The sequence below is a fragment of the Oryzias melastigma genome, linkage group LG19 (genome assembly GCF_002922805.2).
Source record: "Oryzias melastigma strain HK-1 linkage group LG19, ASM292280v2, whole genome shotgun sequence".
Lineage (NCBI taxonomy): Eukaryota > Metazoa > Chordata > Actinopteri > Beloniformes > Adrianichthyidae > Oryzias > Oryzias melastigma.
This window is the reverse complement of record NC_050530.1, coordinates 7,402,029-7,426,210: the sequence shown is the minus strand read 5'-3', so window position 1 is coordinate 7,426,210 and position 24,182 is coordinate 7,402,029. Positions and strand designations below refer to the sequence as shown.

General features: G+C 36.7%; 1 protein-coding gene across 6 annotated transcripts in view; it reads left to right on the top strand.

Moving 5' to 3' along the window:
- LOC112154115 (protocadherin-15) overlaps positions 1 to 24,182 on the top strand; it is a 272,438-nt gene that overhangs the window by 119,374 nt on the left and 128,882 nt on the right. For 3 of the 6 annotated variants that reach the window (XM_024284766.2, XM_036217103.1, XM_024284765.2), the window contains exons 10-16: positions 6,780 to 6,888; positions 10,382 to 10,494; positions 13,915 to 14,121; positions 14,205 to 14,225; positions 17,071 to 17,205; positions 22,350 to 22,499; positions 22,588 to 22,679. In XM_024284766.2, the coding sequence (XP_024140534.1) occupies positions 6,780 to 6,888; positions 10,382 to 10,494; positions 13,915 to 14,121; positions 14,205 to 14,225; positions 17,071 to 17,205; positions 22,350 to 22,499; positions 22,588 to 22,679 (827 nt within the window). The remainder of the gene's footprint in view (positions 1 to 6,779; positions 6,889 to 10,381; positions 10,495 to 13,914; positions 14,122 to 14,204; positions 14,226 to 17,070; positions 17,206 to 22,349; positions 22,500 to 22,587; positions 22,680 to 24,182) is intronic. The other 3 variants (XR_004949742.1, XR_002920601.2, XM_036217104.1) reach the window with 1 other exon arrangement.

Sequence of the window (24,182 nt, the reverse complement as noted above, 5' to 3'; positions counted from 1 at the left end):
ACAGTAAAAAAAAGAGGAAGAAGCCCCTCCCTGCTCGTCCAGTGTGAACACAATGGGCTAAACGCTCATTCAAGATCCCTAAATAGCACGTCACATACCCAGTGTGTCCACAGCTTAAGGTGTCTTCAGTGTCATCAAATTTGTGTTGTTTTGTATTAATTCATTTTTTTCACATTGTTTCAGAGGCTAAAATTGTTTCTGTAACTGTGAAACACTTCCAGAATAACATGAGTTTGATCTGCACTCCTTTTCACCTGTCTCTGACAGCCTCATGAATGACAATTTTCTAGATTAATTTTCTTTTTTTGCTTCGAAAAAAAAAGTAATTGAATGTCAGAGAGGTTGTGTAGCCCAGAGCACGTAATAGCCTAATTCATATAATTTTATTTTGACTTAACAATCCCAGTTGTTTCTAAATTGTCCCTGCAGAGGATTCTTTAAGTAGCCCTCGTGAAAGAGTGAAACCACTTCACCAATGTTGGTGAATTTTTGCAAAGCCAAAATCGCTGTTGAACAATTTATTTGGAAAGTTATTACAGCAGCAATAATTATTTCTCTCAATCAGTCATGGTAGAGTACCATCAATTGGTGTGCTGCTTGGAAGAAGTATTTTCACCGATTTTATTGACCAACAGAGAGCAGAATGGATTTGGAGGCAGTGTTATTTAGGACACGGGTAGAAATGAAAAAGACAGCAACAAGCTGCTATTCCTGTGTGATACAAGAAAGATGGGAAAGTGAAGTGGAGTGAGGAATGAGTGAAGAGCAGAGTGAAAGTAATAGAATAGTTTGATTCCCAATCACACTGATAAATTGTGAAAGCCTCAAAGCTCTAGAGGCTAACATCACTGCAGTTCGGTCTCCGTCGAATGCACAGAAATGCACACACATGCGCATCAAAATGCTGCCCACATGTCAGAGTCAGCTGGTCCATTGAAAATCTTGGATCCTTTGAATTTGTAGCAGCAGAAGAAGCTGATTCAGCTCCCACAACCTGTCACTAATTAAGTGTGGTTGCCCAGCCATTGCTGCACTGCTTCCTGGACTAATAAGATTTTTTTTTTCTTCTTTTTTTTTGGCCCCGATCAGATTCCGAATCATTAAATTTTGAATGTCTGTCGATACCTAGTTCCATCTGACACTTTTATAGCACATAAAAAAAATTAAAATTGTATAAAATTCGTCCCTAGTTTTATTCTATTAACCTTATTGTATCATTCAATGCTTAAGCAGAATACTTCTGTGATAAAGTAAAATTAGCGCAACTATTGAGTAGAAAATCTTTTAACTATTAACCAGTAAAACTAGAGAAGTTGCTTTACCTGCGATTTTTGCTGAATGTGGTCGCTGAATTGCTGAAGCTGTTTGCTGATGATGCTGAATTATGTCATGAAAATACTAGCTTAACTAAAAATTTGCCCCAAAAAATCTCAGTAAATGCCAAATTAGCCAAAAGAGCTAGGACATTGCTACAATATTAGCTTAACTCCAAATTGGTTCTAAAATCTTCAGTAGATGCCAAACTAGCCAAAAAAGCTAGTACATTCCTAAAATGCTAGCTTGACTCAGAATTAGCCTAAAAATCTCAGTAGATACCAAATTAGCTAAAAAGCTAACACATTTCTAAAATACTAGCTTGACTCAGAGCTAGCCTAAAAAATTTCAATAAATGCCAAATTAGCCAAAATAGCTAGGACGTTGCTACAATATTAGCTTAACTCCAAATTGCTTCTAAAATCTTCAGTAGATGCCAAACTAGCCAAAAAAGCTAGTAAATTCCTAAAATACTAGCTTGACTCAGAGTTAGCCTAAAAATCTCAGTAGATACCAAATTAGCTAAAAAAGATAACACATTTCTAAAATACTAGCTTGACTCAGAGTTAGCCTGAAACATTTCAGTAAATGCCAAATTAGCCGAAAGAGCTAGGACGTTGCTACAATATTAGCTTAAGTCCAAATTGCTTCTAAAATCTTTAGTTCATGCCAAACTAGCCAAAAAAGCTAGTACATTCCTAAAATACTAGCTTGACTCAGAATTAGCCTAAAATACCTTAAATACCTTAAATTCTTTAACACAGAGATGTCATTGGTGACACCTAAATAACACATTTTTTGACATATTGTAACTCTTTGATTAATTTAAACTAATGTGTTGTACATGGGTGCACAGCTGTTTTTCTTTGCTTCAGAATCCACTGGAATTGTGTCGACTTCATCAACAGCTAAAGGTGACATTTATTTTAACACTGGAAACTCTGGTGTTGGATTGGAAAGATCACAGTTGTTTGGTAGACCTGCCATATAGTCTGCCATGTTTGAGATGTATGCAGTAGGACTGAGTCATAAACATATTTTCAATACATTTGCAGAAAAAAAATATCTGTAGGATTACTGAGGATACTCAGACTGTGTTTAGGAACTACCCATGTACTGGAAGTGCTTCTTACATAAAAATAAGTGTATGGACGTGATGTTTCTTGGTTCAAGTGGTTCCTTTCATTGCTGCCTGATACTTGTTGCTTTTGACAATTCCGCTGGCTCCGTTTTACTGTTGTGTCATTGTCAGCGAGTCTCGAAAACGTACCCTTTCAGTGAAAATACACCGACATGTATGGGTTTAGGTTTTTGTTTGTATTCTTATGCTCACTCAGATCAAAAATAATTGTCAAGGATCTTTTCACAACATGTTGTCATTGCTAAGTCGAGGTAGACCATAAGAATAATCCACCCCAAAAATGTTTCTTTGGCAGGTGTTGATTTGAATGTTTATTCTTGTGGATAATCATCCAAACCCTATGACACACCAGTGAGAACAGCAATGCTCCTGACACAGCTAAGCTACACCCCATGTGTCATCGCCATAAGCTGTGAAGCACACTGTAACAAAGTAATGCAGATGCTGCTGTCAGAGCTGCACATGAAAATTACCTTTTGGTACACGGTGTACAGGCTGTCCTAAACAACTACTATTCCTTTTCTGAGACAGTCAAAATCCCTATTTAAAGCAGAAGCTACTCAATGTTTAGTGCACATTCTAGAGTGTGATGGTCTACCTCCTGGTCTCTGGTTGATTGATCTGGGTCATGAGTGAAGCATGACCGTGTATATTCTTTCAGAGCAGCTCATGATTTCAGACCTACACAGTCTTAAACATCAACCTTTAATACCTACCCTTTCAGAATAGCCACAGGTCAGTGGATTCTTATTTTTCATTATTTACTTATTTTTTAATTTTTATGTATTGAGTTATCCTCTTGTAATTGACGTAATGACTAATTTAATGCTTTGGGTGGGTTGGATAAATCACCTAATACAGTAGACAGTGAAGGTATTCAAGATCCTAAGATCGAATGAGTTGAAGATGGATGCAAAAGTTACACTGGACTAATGGATTTTGAAGAATCTTTAAAAAATAGATTTTAGTGACATTTACAGCCATTTATTTAGCAGAGGTTTTTACTGAGTCACCATAAAAAAGGGCAACAGAAAACTTGGCATATGCATTAAAAACCCACTTCGATCAAAATTCAAATTGTTGTGAATCAGGAGGAGACGAAGTTGGAAAAAGCTTGCAGCAATGATGGAGGTACAACCAGCAGGACACAGGGTCCCTCCTCCACTCCATTCTGATGCATCCTTTCTAGACACCTAGATCCATGGACGTCTTTGTTTTCCTTGTCTGAGCTGATTTTAAAACTATGCTGCTGGATAATACTGCTCGCTTTTTTGACGCAACAGTAATATTAGGTTTGGGATGTGAAGGGCTGTAAGATAGCGGGGGATGGGAATGGGGGATGGGAATGAGGGGTGGGGTTTCTCCGTACCAACATTCCTGCTAGGGTCGGGCACCGATTGGGTTTTATTCGGTTCCAGTGCCAAAGGAGTTCTTTGGTTTTGGTTCAATTTCAGCGTAATTTTCGGTACTTCACTGATAAAAAAATGATGCCCTTATCTTCCCACATCAACACGTTTTCATTCCCAAGTTGTCACATATTACCACATGAAGTTTTGTGTTGTTGTTGTTTTTTAACGTCCTGGCTTTCCCCATTAAATCAGAGCTGCCCAACCTCCGAGCTGCAAACCGGTGGCCCGCCCCTCTTTCGCCACACAGCGAATTCGCTACTCGCCGCCTGTCAAACATGTGAGCTAGACCCCACGGCTCACTCTACAGGGCGTGTCTGGATGACAGCCGCTTTCACGGTGTTTCTGTGTCTTTGTGACTGAGTTTGAAGCCTGTCTCGCATTGACTCGAGTTGGGGTGGAATAGGGGAGCTTTTTTTTTACTGTCTCGACGAAAATAAGTAAAGTATCTGCATAATTATAATAAAAAAAGACACTGAGAGCAGTTTGAAAATAGATAAAAATATTATCGGAGTTGGTCTTTAAATGTCTGTTTAAAAAGGGAACAAGTTAAAGCAGATGGTGAATGAGATTTAGAGACATTTTAGAAAAAGGAGAGGTGAAAATCTACAGTTTAGCCTTAATAGCCTTAATAAAAAAAAAAAAAAACAACTTTTAGAGACTTAACTAGGGATTCAAAGTTTAGGACTTCAGTTTCCATTTAGATCTGTGTTTTGGCTTCATTTGCCTTTGGTGGGTTGCATAGTCGCTCCACTATTTCTGTGTGAAAGGGGAGATGTATGAAAAAATGTCCATGTAAGTACCGACCATCTGGACCTTTGGCCACTGATTTGGGACATTGCTTGGAGTCTCCCTCAAAAATGTAACATTTGGTCTGGACTTAGAGAAAATAAACTTCCGCATCGTGGAGCCGCAATGAAGCCAGTGTGGTGGACGCTACTATTCCTGCAGCAACTGAAGGTGTTCCTCAGAGGGAACCGTCAGAGGGAGAATCGGTCTCAGCTCAGCAAACACGGTGCTCATGGAGGTCATTAGCAGGGAAGGGATATGTTTCCTTTTCTTCCTTTCTGCTTGAGAGGAAAAAAGTTGGGTCAAATGCTTGAAGTAAATCTGACACCTGCCATATTTGTGAAATGACCATAAAATGAAAGCCAGATTTTGTTAGAATTTGTTTTGGTCACAAAATGGTTTAAACACCTGGAGTTTTAGTGAACGTGACTCATGTCATGAACAATGACAACCACTCCAGGATTCATTTTAAAGTCCTCCACTGCTGTCAGTGCTTTTTCCTCTCATCCAATGCAAGGTTGGGTCTAAAACGTCGATAGCAGACTGTCTGCAGATTGCATTCTGGGTGACCTGTAAGTCTCACCCAGATCTTCTCTATCTGCTTTGCTGCCTACATGCTTCTCTGTTCCCTTCAGCTCCTGACAGATTAATCTCCCTTTTACATATTTGCGTCTCTTTTTGTTCGACCTCATTATTCGCCTTAAGTTTATCTCTGCCTGCGTCTGCCTCCTCTTGGCTGACAGGCAGCAGCAGAGATAGCTCAGTGCTTGCTTGTAAATAATAAGTGCTGCATGACAGGTGCAGCGCTCCAGTGTTGTAGCACATTGTGTGTACAAGCACATGTACAGGGAACTGTCTGCTGGATGTTGTTTGATATTCTTATAAAGGGTAGCTGCTGCACTTCATGCATGTTGTATTCTGGTCAGCACAGAGAGCAGTCTAAGTCACATATTGTACATTTAAAAGCCACTATTGGATGGAGCCACACATGTAAATTGCTGTGTGAGGGTTTGTGTGCTTTAAGCTACACAAACAACATGCATTCGGCTTTTTTTTGGTCTGATCACATTTGACACTCCATGTGCTGAACTCGTGTGGGATGTTTGCCCTGCAAGTGCAGCGACCTTCTGTACAGAGAGCACATAGTGTTTCTGGTTCAAACTGTTGGTTAAAACAATGTTTTCTGTAGATTTGGCTGCTTTTTTTCTGACTTTTGAGCCATTCATTGGATAAATGTTTTTGATTAGTTTCTTAATTGCATGTTTGTGATGAAAAAAGGGAAAAGCAGGTGGTTTGGAAAAGCTTTAAAGGCTCCAATTAAATTGGCAACTGAATATCTTTGGGGAACTTCTAGCTTAACTTGTTGAAAATAGTAAATAAAGTATATAAATAAAAAAGAACTATATATATATATATGCCAGTATATAACCACACATCGGAGATAGGTAAAACATGCAAAATATTTCTATTTTAAGCCCCTTTCATGCCTGACTTGATATCTAATTTTATATATAAAATATATATGTTAGTGTTTTTCTTCCTTCAAGTTTATGCTAAATTAAATGGTCTTCTGCGTAATATTTTACATTTCAAATTAGCAACATATGGCATAAAGTGGTTAATGTTATTTAGTTGATGAAAACCTTTTTTGTTTTTTAAGAATTGTTTTTCCATCCACAGTCAAGAGCTCCACTAGTAATGAAAACAAGATTGGTCAAAAGGAAAGAACCTGCAGAAAGCCCTCCTACCCAACATGCTAATGTCAGAATCTTGAGCAAAAAGTCTTGGAGCCCAAGAGAAAAATAAAATAAAATTCAGCAGAGGACAGAGTTGCCAATCTTAGATGTCAGATGTCCAAGTAAAATTATAATCTGTATAGGAATTAAAATTTAGACAATAAAGCAATCAAAACACCACCAACACTTACTCAAATATTTTCTTTGTCAATTTCAATGTTGCTACAAATGTACTTTTTCACTTCAGTGATGTTTTTTTGTGCTTTATATAATAATTGTTGCTTTTGTATAAGCATACGTTTGACATAAATATTATATCTTTTTACATATGTTTTTTTCAGTTTAATATTGGTCAGATTTGTTTCTTTTAACCTCTTTTTTCTACATTTCTAGGATAAGGTGAACCCCCTCAATGTGACTCCACCCATTCAAGCAGTGGACCAGGACAGAAACATTCAACCTCCATCTGACAGGCCGGGAATCCTGTACTCCATCCTCATCGGTCAGATGGTTTTTTATGCTCTTTCGAAACTATACCGTTTTATCCCACATCGTAAACATGTTTTTTCTTTTGCTGTTAAAATATCAAAATATCATAAAAATACGATGAAGCATTAGGGCCGTCAAATAGTAGAAAAAAATACATTTACCAAAATAAAGTCATCAAACTATGACAGAAAAGTTGTAAATTTACAAGTTAAATAGTTGTAACTTTATGGTAAAAAATCTTATTTTACAAGAATAAAAGTATAATTTAACAAATTATAAGTTGAGAATTCATGAGAATAAAATAATAAATGTATGAGCCAGAAGTTTGTTTACTAAGAGAAACATAAACAACAACAAAAAAAGCAATAGCGGTACGAGTGTTTTAGTGTGTCCACATTGTTTTATTATAAACATAAGGATAAAACAAGGAAGAAGACTCTTCAGAAAAAGATGTTTGAGCCATAAAGAAGTGAATTTAAAGAATAAAGAATAGCTTTTTCCTGTAAAAATTAATAATTTTTTCCTCATGAGTTTACAAATTTATTCCTATAAAACTTTTTTTAATAAATGTCTGAGTTTGTTATTAAAAGGTTTTTATTTTTATAGTAATTTACATGTATATGTTTGTAAAATTACAACTTTTTGTCATAACTCTACAACTTTTTTTTCATAAAACACCTATTTTTTCATAATTTTTACAGCTTTATTTTCATTAAGTTACAACTTTTTACTTCATTTATTCTTGAAAAAATTGCATTTTTTTTGTCTTATAAATTTACAATTTTATTTCAGTGAAATCATTTTTTTTCTCATAATTTCACAACTTTATTTTACTTTTTACTAATAGTTTTATAATTTTATTTTCATAAAGGTATAAATATTTTTCTAATGTTTTTATGAGTTTATAAGAATTGCAGCTTTTTTCTTGTCGTTTTTCAACTTTATTTTCATAAAATTACAACTTTTTTCGTCAATTTAATGCGTTTTTTTTATTGTGATTATTTTCTTATAATTCCATGATGTAATTTTTGTGATATAATGACTTTTTCTCCGAATTGTATATGATAATTTTAGTTAAATGTAGATTTTTATTCTTGAACTTTAAAGACTTTACCTTACACCTTTTATTCTCTTTTAATGGTGGCTCTGACACCCGTTGTTTAATAAAACGGAAAATAATTTTGCTTTATAAAATACAATACTGTATTTATTAAAACAAACATTTTAATTGCATTTTACCAAAAATAATCAGTTTAAAAAAATCCTAGTTGATAATTTAGAACAAAGCAATAAAGAAACAAAACAAGCCATAATTAAAGTCCTTTAAGTCTTCTTGTAAAGATACATTGTATAAGCATTCTTAAGAAATGTACGGTTGTCCTTTTAAGGCTCTATTGGGGTCAATGGAGTTACAACCAACAATGTAGGTACATTATAAAACACAAGTTAGTAAAGAACACAAAAAGTAAATTCAATTTGACCCAAAAAATGGAAAAAGGCGCTCTTTAATCCTCGTTTTGGCAGTAACATTTCCCAATAAATGTGTATTTCAAAGTCTGTTGGCACCTCAGACTAGGAGGAGATTTCCGCTCGTACCAGACCGCTGGGACATCACAACCCCCCCGTCAAAAGCCACTCTAATTATTAGTTGTTGAACACAAGCCTTGTTTACCACAGTTGAGACTGGCTTTTGTCTGTTCTGGCCCTGATGTTGACAGCACAACAGTGATTATCATTTTCATGCAAACACACCTGCCAACGTGAATTTGTTGAAACACCGGATTGTGACACAGAAACAAGACTTTGACTTTAAGTAAATGTGATCCGATCGCTGAAACTCTTCCTGCGTTGCTCGTATCTTTAGCTCAGATTATCAGGGCGGGAACAACACAAACATCATCCACTGGTACAAATCAATAAAATAGTCGGTACCATTAAAATGTCAGTTAAGTAAATTCCACTTCATCAGACTCTAGAGTTTCCATCACACAGTCACAAAACTTTATTAAAATTCTACAAATGTCAAAAAAAACAATTTCGCAATTACACTGATTCAATTTAATCATAATTATGCAAATAAACACAAACCAACAATAAGTCATTCAGAAATATGTCATCAGATGTGACCAATACTTTGATTGACAGCAGATACATTCAAATTTCTGCCACTACACTAGTGCTCATCCTCGTCTATCAAAGGAGACGTCGGCGTCTTTTTCCCTGCTGGTCACCTGACTCAGTTATCTCCTTTTTTGTGAAATATGTATATTTCGATATGCCTCAAAAAGCACCTCCTCCAAGTTTTTTTTTTTTGATAAATGTGATTTTTTTTTTTTTAATTGTTGTGTTTCCAGTCGGTAAATTTAGTATCGTAAATCCAAAACCACGACCCGAGATATTGTCTTTGGGGCTAAAGAGCTCAGCCAGAATTAAAGATCATTAGATTATGAAACGGTTTTCTATCTTTTAAAAAAAAACTAAGCATTTTAAGTTGGTAAAATAGTCCTGAAAATCTGTAAAGGGTCACTTATGATTAGGTCTGATTCAATTTTAGCTACTTAAATTTACTCATTTCTGGGTGAGATGCATCAAAAATAGTATTTTAAACTTTTTCTAGTGGTGAAACGGGTGTCAAGTGCCCCTTTGGTTCCCCTGTAGCTCCGCCCCCTGTCTGAAACACCCACTTTTTTATTTGATTCTTTTTACCTTCACCTTTCATATTTCCTTTAATATTTAATTTCAATGTTTCTCTAATGTTTTATTTACTTTTAATTGACTTATACACAACTAAACTCGCCACTTAACTGATACTAAGTTTCCTTAGTTTGTCAAAGAGGAAAATATCATTTAATTGGTTAAATTACACACTTCATAATAGCTACATTTCTTCACATTTGCTTTATTTAATTGGATACTTTGCATTTATGAGTCATCATTCTGGCACATCCCAAAGCCGCCATTCAATCTCCCGTCTGTGTATCAGACGCTGACAGGCTACAGTTGAAGACAAACTCCCCCCGGGATTCTGAAAAATTAATCAAAAGTGTGTGCCGAAAACTGATGGTTATGGGTAACGACCAAAGGGCCTGCACGTAAAGAGTCGGGAATTAGAGCGAGCCGCACAAACACGCCGGCCGTGTGTCCGTCTGCTCTTCAAATCAATGCCGGCTGTAAAAGAAGTAACACACGCGCGGGGAAGTGCACACTCGAGACGTGTGGTTGTGCTGCTGCTCCGCTCTCCACAACTTGATTTCCCCACTGAACAATGCAGCATTTCAAAGCACCATATACAGTATGAATGCGGGGGGGTGGTTGGGGTCGGGCGTCCATCTCCATCTGGAGAAGCCAAGATGAGAGTGCGGGGAGCATTAGCCCCGCCCTCCCCTCATGTCTGTACTTTGTAAGGACAACCAGCAAAGATATATTGATTCTTAAAGCAATTACTGATGTTTTTTTTTTTTTTTTTTTTGCACTCTTCTGCCTTTTTGTTGCTCCCCCTCTTTCAGGAAAACCAGGTTCTTATGCCGAGTACTTCAGCCTGAACAGAACCTCAGCAGAACTGCTGCTGCTCAAACCCATCGACCGAGAACTCTATCGCAGGTTTGACCTGGTCATTAAGGTGAGAGGCTCACGACATAACCCATTTATCCACTTTACATCAGAGATACTTGCTGGCTTTTTACAAAAGTCCCAATAATGTTACATTTTAGCAACTTTTAGTCAAACAAATTGCGTTTTCTTTTCTTTTTTATTGGGGAAATTGGAATGACACCACCAGAAACAGAACGGTTCTGCTCTGATGAAAATGAAAATGGAATTTCCACACAGAAGAATCTTTCTGCTGGAGTTGAGGATGAATTTGGCTGTTTAGAGAGTATATCATTTCTAGAGCCCCAACAAGATTATAAAATACAACGAAAAGCCTAATACAAAAGCGGCTTATGGAAATCTTGGGTTTTTATTCCTTTTCGTCGTCTCTTCTTTTCCTGTAAACTTTAATTTTTATAAAATGATTCAAAGACCCACTCCCATCATATTTTTATTTATGGTAAAAGCAATCTCAGTGTCGTTTTTAGCCAAATTTTTTAGTTTCTAGCCAAAATTTTTAAAAACTGTCATTTTCTAGGACATTGTTTCTGTAGAGCGGCAGTAGTTCATTAGAAATTCATGTCAGAATTTTAGGAGTTTATAAAAATTATAATTTTACAGGTTTATATTCATGAAATTACAACTTTTTTCTCATAAATTATTATTATTTTTTTAATTGTAACTTTTTTCTTATCATTTTTTTCAAGTTTATTTTTGTGAAATTACAACTTTTTTCTCATAATTTCTTTTTTTTATTTGTAATTTTTTTCTAACAATTTTTTCACGTTTATTTTCATGAAATTATAATTTTTCCTCAGAAATTATTATTATTTTTCTAATTGTAACTTTTTCTTATCATTTTTTTCAAGTTTATTTTCGTGAAATTACAACTTTTTTCTCATAATTTCTTTTTTTATTTGATATTTTTTCTAATAATTTTTCAAATTTATTTACGTGAAATTATAACTTTTTTCTCATAAATTATTTTTTTATTTATAATTTTTTTCTAATAATTTTTTTACATTTATTTTCATGAAATTATAACTTTTTTTTATCATAAATTCACGACCTTTTCAAAATTTTATGAGTTTATTGTAGTTAAATGCTAAATGTTACTGTGACTACGCTAACTTCCAACATTTTTAGTAAAACGAATAAAAACAAAGTCTGACTCGGCTTACACACAGCGTAACCACAATAATTCTCAACCTTGTTTGCAACATATAAAAAAACAGACTTAAACCACTAAGTTAGTAACATGTATAAAAATAGGCCTACATATTAGCAACTTTACCATATTTACGATAACTCCTAGCCTTGTTTGTAACTTGTTCAAAAACAGACGGACATTAGTAAACACAACCAGAATTAACTCTGAATTCAACCCTTTAAACACTGGAGTTAGTGTTCATCACGCCTCTTTTCTCCTTCAGAATCTACTGGAATTACGTTGATCACGTTAACGATGAAAACATTACAGTATGTTAAAGATTTTGTGTTTAAGCGTCACCGGCGACGCCTCAGGTGCTAAAGGGTTAAAGGCTCACTGTTGCTTTAATAAAGTATTAAGGCTTTAAAGTGCACTTTATAATGCAGAAAATCCTGTTATGAATCAGAATGGAGCGAAGCAGCGAACTTGTGGCCCCCTCAGCCTATTCTCTACGTCAAACTGAATTTTCTGTCTGCTCCTGACTCACCGATTGGAATAAAGAAATGCTCAAAAATTCAATTCTAAGCTTAATTTTCTTTATATATGTCCTCCTTCATTAGAAAAACGCCTCAAAGACCAACGCTTTCTCACTTCCTACTCGTCATATATGGACGTATGGTTTGGTCCCCCTCCGCGCCACTTTTTGACGTAATGGGTGTCCCAAACTTATTGTTTTTTGAGGTTCTGGCCGTTCCCATTAAATCAGGGGTCCCCAACCTGCGGACCACAAACTTGTACTGGTCTGAAGACGACATACGCTAATTAGGGGTCCCTAATTCGGCACTGATACCGGTACCCTAACCCGGTACCGGTTCTGTATCAGGTACCAAGGGTTGGGGACCCGTGATTTAATGAGGACAGCCAGGTTGTCCAAAAACTACAACTTGGGGAACCCAACTCATCAAAAAGAGAAGCTTTGGGGCAGGGCCGGGCCTGGACATAGGCAAGCTAGGCGGTCGCCTGTGCGTCATCTGTTAGAGGGGGCACCAAATTCCGATGATTTTTTTTTTCTTTTTTTACAGATTGACACACCACTCATTTTGTGTAATATGTTAAAAAAATGTAATAATTAAAACCATAAGTAAAATAGCTCAAAAGTTTGACATAATCAATAACTTTGCCTGACGCAGCCCCCTGTCGTAGGGGAAGAGGAGGAGAAAGAGGAGGAGTTAGTGCTTCTTTAAAACTTTAAGAATGAAAAAAGAAGCAAAACAAGCCCTCAGGAACACCTTAAAGTTAAAAAAAGATAGGAAGAAGAGGAAAAAACTGACTCAAAGCAGAGGTCTGTCTGTTTTATTTAAATTCAATTGCTCGGAAATTCACCCCCTCCATTTTATTCGAAAAATAATTTAGTTTTTTCGTTGGAAAAGAAGAATTGAACTGGCAATCTCGTTTTTTTACCTCTTTTTGAACCCTTAACAACAGAAATATTTAAACCTTTAACAGAAATCACAGGAAAGGGGGGTCCATACGTCCATATATGACAAGTTGGGAGTGAGATTGTGTAGCAAAAACATGCTAAAAACTCAAAAAACACAATTTTTGGGAGATTGGGTCTTTAAAAAGACAAATATATAAATACTTTTCACATTTATGCACTCTTTGAATTAAAAAAAGAAAGCAGTTGTCTGTGTCTGAAGTATATTGCATTGTTAATGCGTCCATCCACCCACAGCTTCACTAATCGCTCCATAACTATAGCCACTAGAAATCACTGTATGGGTCAAATGTGAGTTTTGCTCTTAATTGGCTGTTTTGTGCAGATGGCCTGTGGGGTCATTTTATGGAGAGTGAAATGTTTATCGCACACATAAAGTGTGAGAATGAAACAAATGTAATGAACATAGTAATTGAATGTTACTAATCTGGAATAGAGAGCCAAACAAACAAACAAAAAAACAAACCCTGTAGGGTCAGAAATGTTCAAGTTCCAGTCAAAGAAAGAACAACTCCTGTGGTGGTTTGACAAAGAATATCATTAACCTTTACTATTTTAATCCATCTAAACTAATTCATCTGACTTTTCTAATCTGATATCTTGAGTTTTTTCTTGTTCTTGAAGTTTTCAACAAGCAGCAACTTTCTGTCTGATCTCACAGCAGCTTCTTGCTTTTTTCACCTCAAACAATATATATAAAAACAAACTCCAGCAGTGTTGTGTTGAAGCAGAGCAACACATTTTGTGGCGGGTCAAAGATTTACATCAGAACAGATCAATGGCACTCTTCTCCCTCCTTGTAGGCCGAGCAAGACAACGGCCACCCCTTGCCAGCTTTCGCCAATCTCCAAATTGAGGTTCTGGATAAAAACAATCAGGCGCCCTACTTCCTGGAGACCAGTTACCATGGATACATCAGCGAAGCATCACCTGTAGGAACCACAATAGCAAGTAACTCCAGCCTGTCTGCTCCTCTTGTCATCATAGGTCTGGATAACGATGTAGAGGAGGTAAGGACGAAGATTGAACTGTGTCGACGGCCTAATTCATTTACTTAATTAATGTCTTTTTGTTTATGTATTTGTTCATACAGCTGACTAAAAATCAGACGCCTGTAGGTACCTGTTAAATCTGCATGTAGAAAATCAATTTTCTACATGATGCTTCTTCAACATTTTCTGTAAATTTGTTCTTCAGCATGATAGTACCTCAGAAATGAGCACATTGAAGTGAAATGACCAATCAAATCTCTCCAGTGTCATATTTCGGCTAGTTTTAGTAGAAATCTGGCTTATTTCAGTATCTCTTAAAAAATTTTTTTTTGGACCGTTTTCTTTTCCAAATCTCTTGCTAACAAAGAAAGGCATCTCAAAATAGTTTCAGCAGAGTGGCAATAGTACAAATGGCATGACTGTTGATGCGGAGCAACGCCGCCCCCTTTCCCCTCCCCTTTGCTGAGATCTCAGAGCAGGAAGCTTGTGGCCAATCCAGCGTATTTTCCACGTCACAAATACGTCCTTTTTTTCATAGTTTACAGCAATTTTATAAAGCTAAATTGGATTTTTACATTTTCTGAATCATAAACAAATAAAAAAAAGGGTTAAAAGTGAAAAAAAAGTTTTAAACTGAAAAAAAAGTTTTGAAATTATTTTTTTTTTGTTTTGAAACTTAAAAAAACAGACCATTTGAAGTTAAAAATAATTACGTTTATTTTAAAATAGCAAAAAGTTTCATATATTTTACATTTTGTTTGGCCAAACACAAATATTTTTTTTTATTTTGTTTTATGTGGCTTTCAAATAATATTTGCCTCAATTTAACTCCATAGAATTAGAAAAAAATACATTCTCAAATGCAAATTTGAGCTTAAAATTCTTCATTTATGTCTTTCATCATCAGAAAAATGCCACCAAAGCATGTTAAAAAGACCAAAAACATATTTTTTTCCATCAGTTTTAGCTAGAACATTTTATATGGTGGCAGAAGGGGGCAAATGCCATGAATATTAAAACAGCAGTTCTTTTAGCTACAGGGGATTTTACTAATGTAAGACAGTAATAAAAAAGGTGGTAAAATGATGCTAGCATCATAACTAATAAAGGCTAACGTGTTAGCCATAACAATCCAGCGCAAAGCATTTATTGGAAATTCCATCACCAGGATGAGTTTGCTGGATTTATTTTTTATTAAAAATGCTTGGCGGTCCGGATAAAATGGTCTCGGGGTCCGGACCCGGACCGCGGTCCGCCAGTTGGGGACCCCTGCTATACACCTACGAGCTATGCTAAAGCTAACACGATAACGACCACTGTTACCGAATCAAAGATGGGCGGGGCTTCTATACTGGAGCTGCAGAGCGTGATGACGTGAAACTTACACCAGTTGACCAATCAAAAAATTCAGCTGTAATACCTCGTTTCAACCTGTAGGGGGCAGCACACAGACTGGTTTAGACTATAATTTCAAGAATTCAGCACTTTTAAAACCTCATTTCTAGAGGTCAACAGCCAAAAAAAACATGATTTACTGTTTGGTTACCCTTTAAAAAATCCAATATATCCTCATACTGACATTTCACAACAAGACCAAAATATTTTATTATCATTAAACAGCTTAGAGAAGTTTTTGTACTGATGATTTCTTAATATTATACAAATATTGATTTAAAACAGGGTCTCAGAATTGCGGCCCTAAGTCGATATTTTCTTTAATATGAAAGTTAAACGTCTACTAAGCAATATCTTCCACACTTCTTTTGTGATAGCTTTGTATTAGCTTTGTGATGTTTCAGTTTTCTGCTTTTGCTGTAGTCGTCAGAAAAGTTCTTAGCAACGGTTGCTAGCGTTGTTAGGTCGTTTCACAGGACACAAAGAAGATATTGCTCAGTAGATATAAACAAATGTTAAATAAACTTGTTCAGTAGACATGGACAGTGGACGCAAAAACATGTTTTTGGCACAAATTGAACCCCATACGACCCAGCCTCAGCCAGACCTTAAGTGGCCCCTTGTAGCTCCGCCCCTGCTTTTAAAAAATATTCTGATGTCAAATTTTCCCATACCAAAATGAGGATTTTTTTGCGACACATAATTTAAGTTATAGGAATTTGAACAATAATATACCCCTAAAGCAGCATGTGAACAGGCCTCAGAGAAACGAGCTCTTATCCCGTCAGTGCCCGTTCCTCCGGTGCTTTCTTGCTTGGGTGAATCCCAGCGTTGTGCCTGGTTTGCAGTGTTTGAAGTGCCCTCTCTAATGTCCCCGCGGATCTGCTAGTAAAACCATTTCCCTCCTAAATTACCTCTCAGCAATAATTCCAGAATTTACGGCGCTGCAGCATTGTTATCGCTGATGCATTTCTGGGAGCTTAGTTTGTTTAAGATGAAGCGAAGACATTTTGACAAAACAAGCTTTGGTTCATTGCTCGCTAAAAGTGTCCGCCCGGCAGGGAGCCGGCTCAGGGAGGATAATGTCTGAGCGAGCCAGTGCGCTTTATGGCAGATGAAATACATGGAGTTATTTTGGATATTGCTAACCCCCCGATCTTCCCTGCAGCACGAAGCACCAACAATAATGATTAGTCCTAATAGGGTTCATGCATCGTCCCTCCGTTTTATTTATGCATGCGTGTGCGAATGTCTTTGTGTTTACAGCTGTGTGTGTTTGGGTGCACTCCTGATTATTTACGACTCAATATCCACAGCAGCTACATCGACAATATTATCAGCACCCTTACCCTGCTGAGGCAGCCTTATCTGGAATGAGAGGAGCTTTCTCACACACACAGGACAAGCACACACACACAGAAGAGATGACTGTGTAGGTAATGTCAGAGGATGTCTCGGATGAGGATTGCCTCTCAATCACTGAGGGTGCCACACACTTCTTTTCCATTTCTTCTTATACTTTCACCTTTTTTTTGTTAATTTACATAAAAAGGAAATGTTTCTTCTCCACAGACTCGAGATCCTCAGCTCCAGTTCTCTCTGGACAGCTACGCCGACGTCTTCTCTGTGTCCGCCTCTGGAATCAGAAGATATCTGACGCTGGTGCAGCCTGTTGACCGAGAGACACAGGACTCCTACACGTTCACGGTACCTCCTATCGACCAAATTCACACCAGAAGTAAACCTCCAAAAGGAGGAATCAAACAAGGGGAAAAGAGAACAGCAACCGCTGACATTTTTTTTTTTTTTTTTTTTTGCACTTGCCACTTACCCGCCATTAAGGGAGGAAAAAGGGGGATTAATTGAATAAAAAAAGAACATCTCCAAAAAGCTTTAACGCTGCTTTGAGGGAGGGAGAGGAAAGCTTACGTTCAAGTCTGTAAAATGTCTCTGGCTGTTATTCCATAAATATTAGATTTAGTTTTGTATTATATTAAGGGCTGGACTCACTGCCCTCAGTGCTGAACTCAGTAATTAAAACCCTCCAGGTTTAAACAGTTTCCCTCATTTTGTGGCTCATCTGCTTCGCTTGTTTAATTATGCACATATAGCCCTGCAGGCATCTGGGTTTTTTTTTTTTCTCTTTAGGAAAATCAATGTTTGAATATCTCCTATGATGCCCCGATGTATCTAAACACATGGAGGCAGGAATATTTGGAAACAACAGGAATCTGACCGTTTGGTCTGAGAAGTAAACGTAATTGTTGAATATAGATATATTTTTTACAATTAAGAATATTTCTTAAAAACCTTCCTAATTAAAAAAAATATATATATATATATATACATATACATATATGGACTTTAATGCACTCAATTATATTTTTACATTTTGTTCTATAAATTTACCTAGTACAACAATTAATTGCGATTAATCGTGATTCAGGTTTGCCAATAATTTAGTCTTTTTTTTGTTAATTGATTGATGGCACTAATTAAAACTAAACGTTATATTATAGATTTGTGTGTGATTTCATATTGTGATTTTTCGCACATAAGTGTGGTTGCAAAATATTGTAACCAAAAAAGATTAATCTTGATTTTTTTCCAGATTTCGATTAATTAGTAATTTTTTTATTTTCTATTTTTAGATTGACAGCACTAGCTAAAAATAAATGTTCTAAATGTACAGTTTTGTTATTGATTTCATAATGTGATTATTTACAGATAATTAGTGGTCCGTAAAAACCATAAATAATACCATAAATAATCGTGATTAATTGCGATTTTTAAATTTTGCGATTAAATATATATATATTTTTAATCAGTTGACAGCACTAATTAAAAATAAACGTTCTAAATGTAAAGTTTTGTCTGTGATTTCATATCTTGATTATTCACAGATAATAAGTGGTCTGCAAATACTATTGCAAAAAAGTAACCGCGACTAATCGGGATTTTTTTTTTTTCCAGATTGCAAATAATTACTTTATTTTTTTTAATCGATTGACAACACTTAATAAAAATAAACGTTATAAATGTAAAGTTTTGTTTGTAATTTCATATCGTGATTATTCACAGATAATAAGTGGCCGACAAAATACTGTTGCAAAAAAGTAATCGCAATCAATTTTTTCCAGCTTCACGGCCCTAATATACATATATATATATATATATATATATTTATGTATATATGTATGTATGTGTGTTGGGCTGTGGGGGTGTGTAATTTTCTTTGATATTGCCATAGACTTGTTGAAATCAAAGCAGCTTTCATTCTACGCCAGAAGATATTTCAAAGAAAAAAAATGCAGACAATGTGTATTTAGTGTGCAAAATTCCACTCACTGTAAACTGTAAGTTTTTGAAGCTTTTGTATGAAGAGAAGTAATAGAAGAAATAAGAAAATTGTTGTTTTGGAGTTGAAGGCCAACCGGATCCAAGATGTTGCATCTCACTTTAGCTGGACTTGTACTTTAATGTATTACCAAACAACCTTGAATCAACTGAACAAAAGATTTTTCTTCACCTGTAAATGAGAGAAACCAACATGGCAGACAGCAGCTCAATGGAGAAACAGTTATAGATCCAATGAATATTTGAGGTGAAATCTAACTCTAGCATTTAAGAGTTAGATTAATCAATGGCTGTTTTGCACTAAATGTTCCCAGTTGTTTGGCTTATACAGTTTATTTCAACATTTTTTAGTTTTAACTAGGGCTGTCAGATTTGTCGCGTTAAAAACGCATTATTCTGACACGTGCTTGACGCCGACAATTTTTTTGACGCATTAATCGCGGATTTTCTCATACGTGCCTTTCCATACCGCGCGCGCGGGCGTCCCGCCCTCCAACTCACCGGCTGCTCTCACTAGATCACGGGCGGGTCTCCAACCACCGAGCTGCGAGCTAAAACCGGCCGGCGCTAGGACCTGGAGAGCTCCTGCACCCTAACCCGGCTCCGGTTCGCGTCCAGTACCACGTCTGGTGGTACCGGCTCGCATCCGGCGCCGCGTCCCGAGAGCTGCGGACCCCCGACGTTCTGAACAGCAAGCGGACCGGGGGACGTTTTAAATGTTATGGAGGTTTAAGCGTTATCCAACCCCAGCATAGCGGTCTGTCTGTCTGTCTGTCTGTCTATCCACAGTGTATCCCGCTTTTCTCAGTCTTTAATGTTTTAAAAAACAAAAGTTCATTGGAAATGATAAATCTCTATTTCATTTATTACTGTAGTTCAGCAGAGGAGGAAAAGATTTGGTCCTGACAAAAAATGAACATGAAAGTGTTATGGAAATTTTATTTTTGATGTTTTTTATTTTATTTTACTGAACGTTGATTGAAGTTTTGAATTTAAAATGCCCTTCACTTGCACTTGGGCTTTTGTTAGGCATTTTATGTTACAGCCTTTTATTGTTAAGAAAGTTTATCTCAATACAATGTTACAAAATAAAGTATTTCTGATGAAAACTATTAATACTGCCATTCTTGTTTTCATAATTAATGTAGAACTGCTAAATTCCACGAAACACACATTTTTTCCTAAAAAAAATGGCCAAATGTAAATTTGCGATTAATCGCGAGTTAACTCAGGACAATGCGATTAATCGCGATTAAAATTTTTAATCGCCTGACAGCTCTAGTTTTAACCATATATTGTTATTTGCTGGACCTATAGGATATTACCTAAAGGATTCTGCTCGAAGAACCTGAATTTACAGGCATTTAAGAATGTGTCATTTTGAACACCTCAAAACCATTTTCACGAAAAACCTGTCAGCTGAAACCTTCAACTGACATCTTCACACATCGGCGAATGATAAATATCATGCTTCTATCATGGAAGAGCAACGTTACAAACGTGGACAATGTGAGAATTGTACAACGGCGATTTCTGGTTCCAACAGAAAAATGGCGACTAAACTGACATCATTTTTTGGAGCCAGAAGTAAGTAATGGGGGACGTCACACTCACTTGGTCTGGTTCTCAGTATGGTCCGGTACTGTAAGGAGTAGTATGGTTCAGACCAGTCGATTCTGGCAAGTATTTCTACTCAGTTAAGCCTCACTTCTAATGAGCGATTTGTTTTCAGACCTGTTTGGTGTAGACCGCTAGCGTCCTTGTAGTACGACCACTAAAAAAGTAATAACAATAGAGGTCATCCAGCAGCTCGTCTTTTTATTTCTTTTCTTTTTCTACATTGTTTATAACAGAAATTTAATGTTGTTTGAAAAAAGATTGTGGGCGGCTAAGAAGAATACTGCCGTAAATTGGTAAGCGGAAATGCTAGCTTAGCGCTATATTGGTGCCTTCTAATGTCGTCATCATTTTCTGCCAATAAACTAGTGGCTACTAGTTGATCAAACCGTCCCGTTCTATTTTTCTATGGACCTACAACAGATGAGGGGTTCAAGAGGTACGGGTCGGAACTGTTTAATGGGTCCATTTAACAATGGAAATGCTCAAAATACCGGATCGAACTGGAGTGTAGCGTACTGGACCAGTCACTGAAAACGAGGCTTTGTTTTTAACATAGTTTGTTAGCAGTCTGCTAGCTTTGTTTATAACATAGCTATCGGTTCACTAGCTTTTTTTAAACATAGTTAGCAGCTCACTGGCTTTGTTGTTAACATAGTTAGTTATCAGCCTGTTAGCTTAGTTTTTAACATAGTTAGTTAGCAGCCTGTTAGCTTAGTTTTTAACATAGTTAGTTAGCAGCCTGTTAGTTTTGTTTTTAACATAGCTCTTGGTTGACTAGCTTTGTTTATAACATAGTTGGTGATGAGTCCGCTACCTTTGGTTTTAACATTGTTAGCGGCCCGCTAGCTTTGTTTTTGACATGGTTGGTAAAAAAAAAAAACAAAGCTATCGGACTGCTAACTAGCTTTGTTTTTAACTAGCTTTGTTTTAGCAAAACTAGTGAGCAGTCTGCTAGCTTTGTTTATAACATAGTTAGTTAGCCGTCCACTAGCCTGACTTTTATGAATAATGTGTGAAAATATTCGTCTTAAACGACAACATCCTTAAAACTGTCATTCTTATTCCTAAGTGATGAGATTTGTTTGGATAAACTGGTGGAATATTTTTCTTATATCAAGTCTAGAACCAACTCAGTCGAGAACCATTGAGGACAACATGCTTAAATATTGTAAAAGGATGAAGGTAGCACCCTTTGAAATCTATTGAAATGTATTTTTTTTAAGTCTATGTATTTAGGAGGGTTACCTGGCTGAGATCGGTGATGTAAAAATGTCGTATTAGATTGCACTTTCCCTCTTCCTCCATCTGTTTACTCTTCTTTCTCATCACCTGCTCCCTTTGCTGTCCTCCTACTTTTTTGTTGTAGTTCTCTCTTTGTTCTGCCGTCCCCCCTCCTTCTCCTTTTGTTTTCTGTCTTATTCCAAGTCGTCTAATTCAACAGCATTTTATTGGCACGGCATGGAGAGACTGCCCTTTGCCAAGCACAGCATCTCAATACATCTGCTTCCCCTCGTGATTTAAAGCGCTGTTGCTTCATACAGCAGTCTGTTATCTGACAGGCCCAGCCTGGCGGCACGATGGCGAGAGGAGGTGTGCGGTCCAATGTGGTGCCATATATTAGTCCAGAATCTTTATATTTGCAGAATCCTTCTAAATGTCAGGAAATGCATGTCTCAGTTTGGCCAAAAGTGACTCAGAAGATGAAATTGTTAGTGACATTGACCTGCATCTCCAGGGTGTATCTAATGCACAGAGCGCCCAACCTCCATTACTGAGATTGTAAAGATCACAGCTCTTTATTTCTTTTTTTCTCTCAGAAGGATCATTATGTGTCTCTGCTCTTCTTCTATTGATTTTTTTTTTTTTTTCTGCAGCTTCTGGCATCTGATGGCGTGCAGCAGAGTGCTCCCGTCACAGTCACCGTTTCAGTGCTGGACGCTAACGACAACACGCCGACCTTTTCCAACGTCTCGTACAGCATCAACCTGTTCACCAACATGCTGCCAGGGGAAACTGTGTTACAGGTGCTCACTGGGAAAAGCGCACAGCTCTGATCACTTTTTGGAACCCATAAGTGCAATTGTTGACATGCTTTTGTCTGCTTTGCTCCAGCTGACTGCAGTTGATCCAGACGCGGGTCAGAACGGTGAAGTCACCTATCGGATCCTGGCCGGTGATCTGGGGAAGTTTCATTTAGACAGCAGGTAAATGCATTCATTACACAGTATGATAATGCTGTGTGTTGGGCTTCCAAAACACTTCAACCGAATCTAGAATTTATGAATGGAGACAATTCCAATGAATATTAATGCAATTTTTCAAATTTCCATTTGAAAAACCATTGACCTTATGAGAATTACTTATATTTTAACCTGGACAAAAATGGAATCCTCTATTACTAAAATGTTCGAAATATTTTTTTCTTCTGAAAAATAATAAAATAAGTTGCTTTAACCCTTGAACTGCCCGCATTAAAAAAATATGTTTAGAATATTTTATAATATTTGAATAGGATAGATGGATGGATGGATGGATGGATGGATGAATGGACGGAAACTCCTCCCACACGCTCTGGGAGAATCCAATTTTTTTTAAACAGGCATCTAGCATTAAATTGCTTCAGTGATTGGTCAATGACACAAAGCGCTCCATACCATTGGTGTAATGAAGGGTTTCCAAACTGCGGCCCGGGGGCCGTATCTGGCCCTCCTCCACATTTGGCCTGAACCCCCGAAGCCAACTGTTTTGGCAAAATTAGACATTTTATCTAGTTTTTTAGGCTAATTTATACTTTAGCTAATATTCTAGCTTTATGCTAGCTGTTTTGACAAATACAAATTTAGAATGTATTTGTTTTTTTGGCTAATTTGGCACTTCATTAGTTTTATAGCTAAGTTTCAGCTTCAGCGTTTTCAGCTATCATCTTCAGTGTTTTCAGCTATCGTCTTCAGCGTTTTCAGCTATCGTCTTGAGTGTTTTAAGCTATCATCTTCAGCGTTTTCAGCTATCGTCTTCAGTGTTTTCAGCTATCATCTTCAGCGTTTTCAGCTATCGTCTTCAGTGTTTTCAGCTATCATCTTCAGCGTTTTCAGCTATCATCTTCAGTGTTTTCAGCTATCATTCTCAGTGTTTTTAGCTATCAACTTCAGCATTTTTAGCTATTATCTTCAGCGTTTTTAGCTATCATCTTCAGTATTTTCAGCTATCATCTTCAGTGTCTTCAGCTATCGTCTTCAGCGTTTTCAGCTGTCATCTTCAGTGTTTTCAGCTATCATTTTCAGTGTTTTTAGCTATCGTCTTCAGTGTTTTCACCTATCAACTTCAGCGTTTTCAGCTATCAACTTCAGCGTTTTCAGCTGTCATCTTCAGTGTTTTCAGCTATCAACTTCAGCGTTTTCAGCTGTCATCTTCAGCGTTTTCAGCTATCATCTTCAACGTTTTCAGCTGTCATCTTCAGCGTTTTCAGCTATCAACTTCAGCGTTTTCAGCTATCATCTTCAGTGTTTTTCAGATATCAACTTCAGCGTTTTCAGCTATCAACTTCAGTGTTTTCAGCTAAGAATTTAAGCATCTTCAGCTATTAATCTATTTCAAGTAATCCTATATATATATATATATATATATATATATATATATCCACCTTTAAAAAAAGTTTTCATATTATTTTTTCTGTGAAGATTACAGGAATGAATCATTTAAAATTTGGC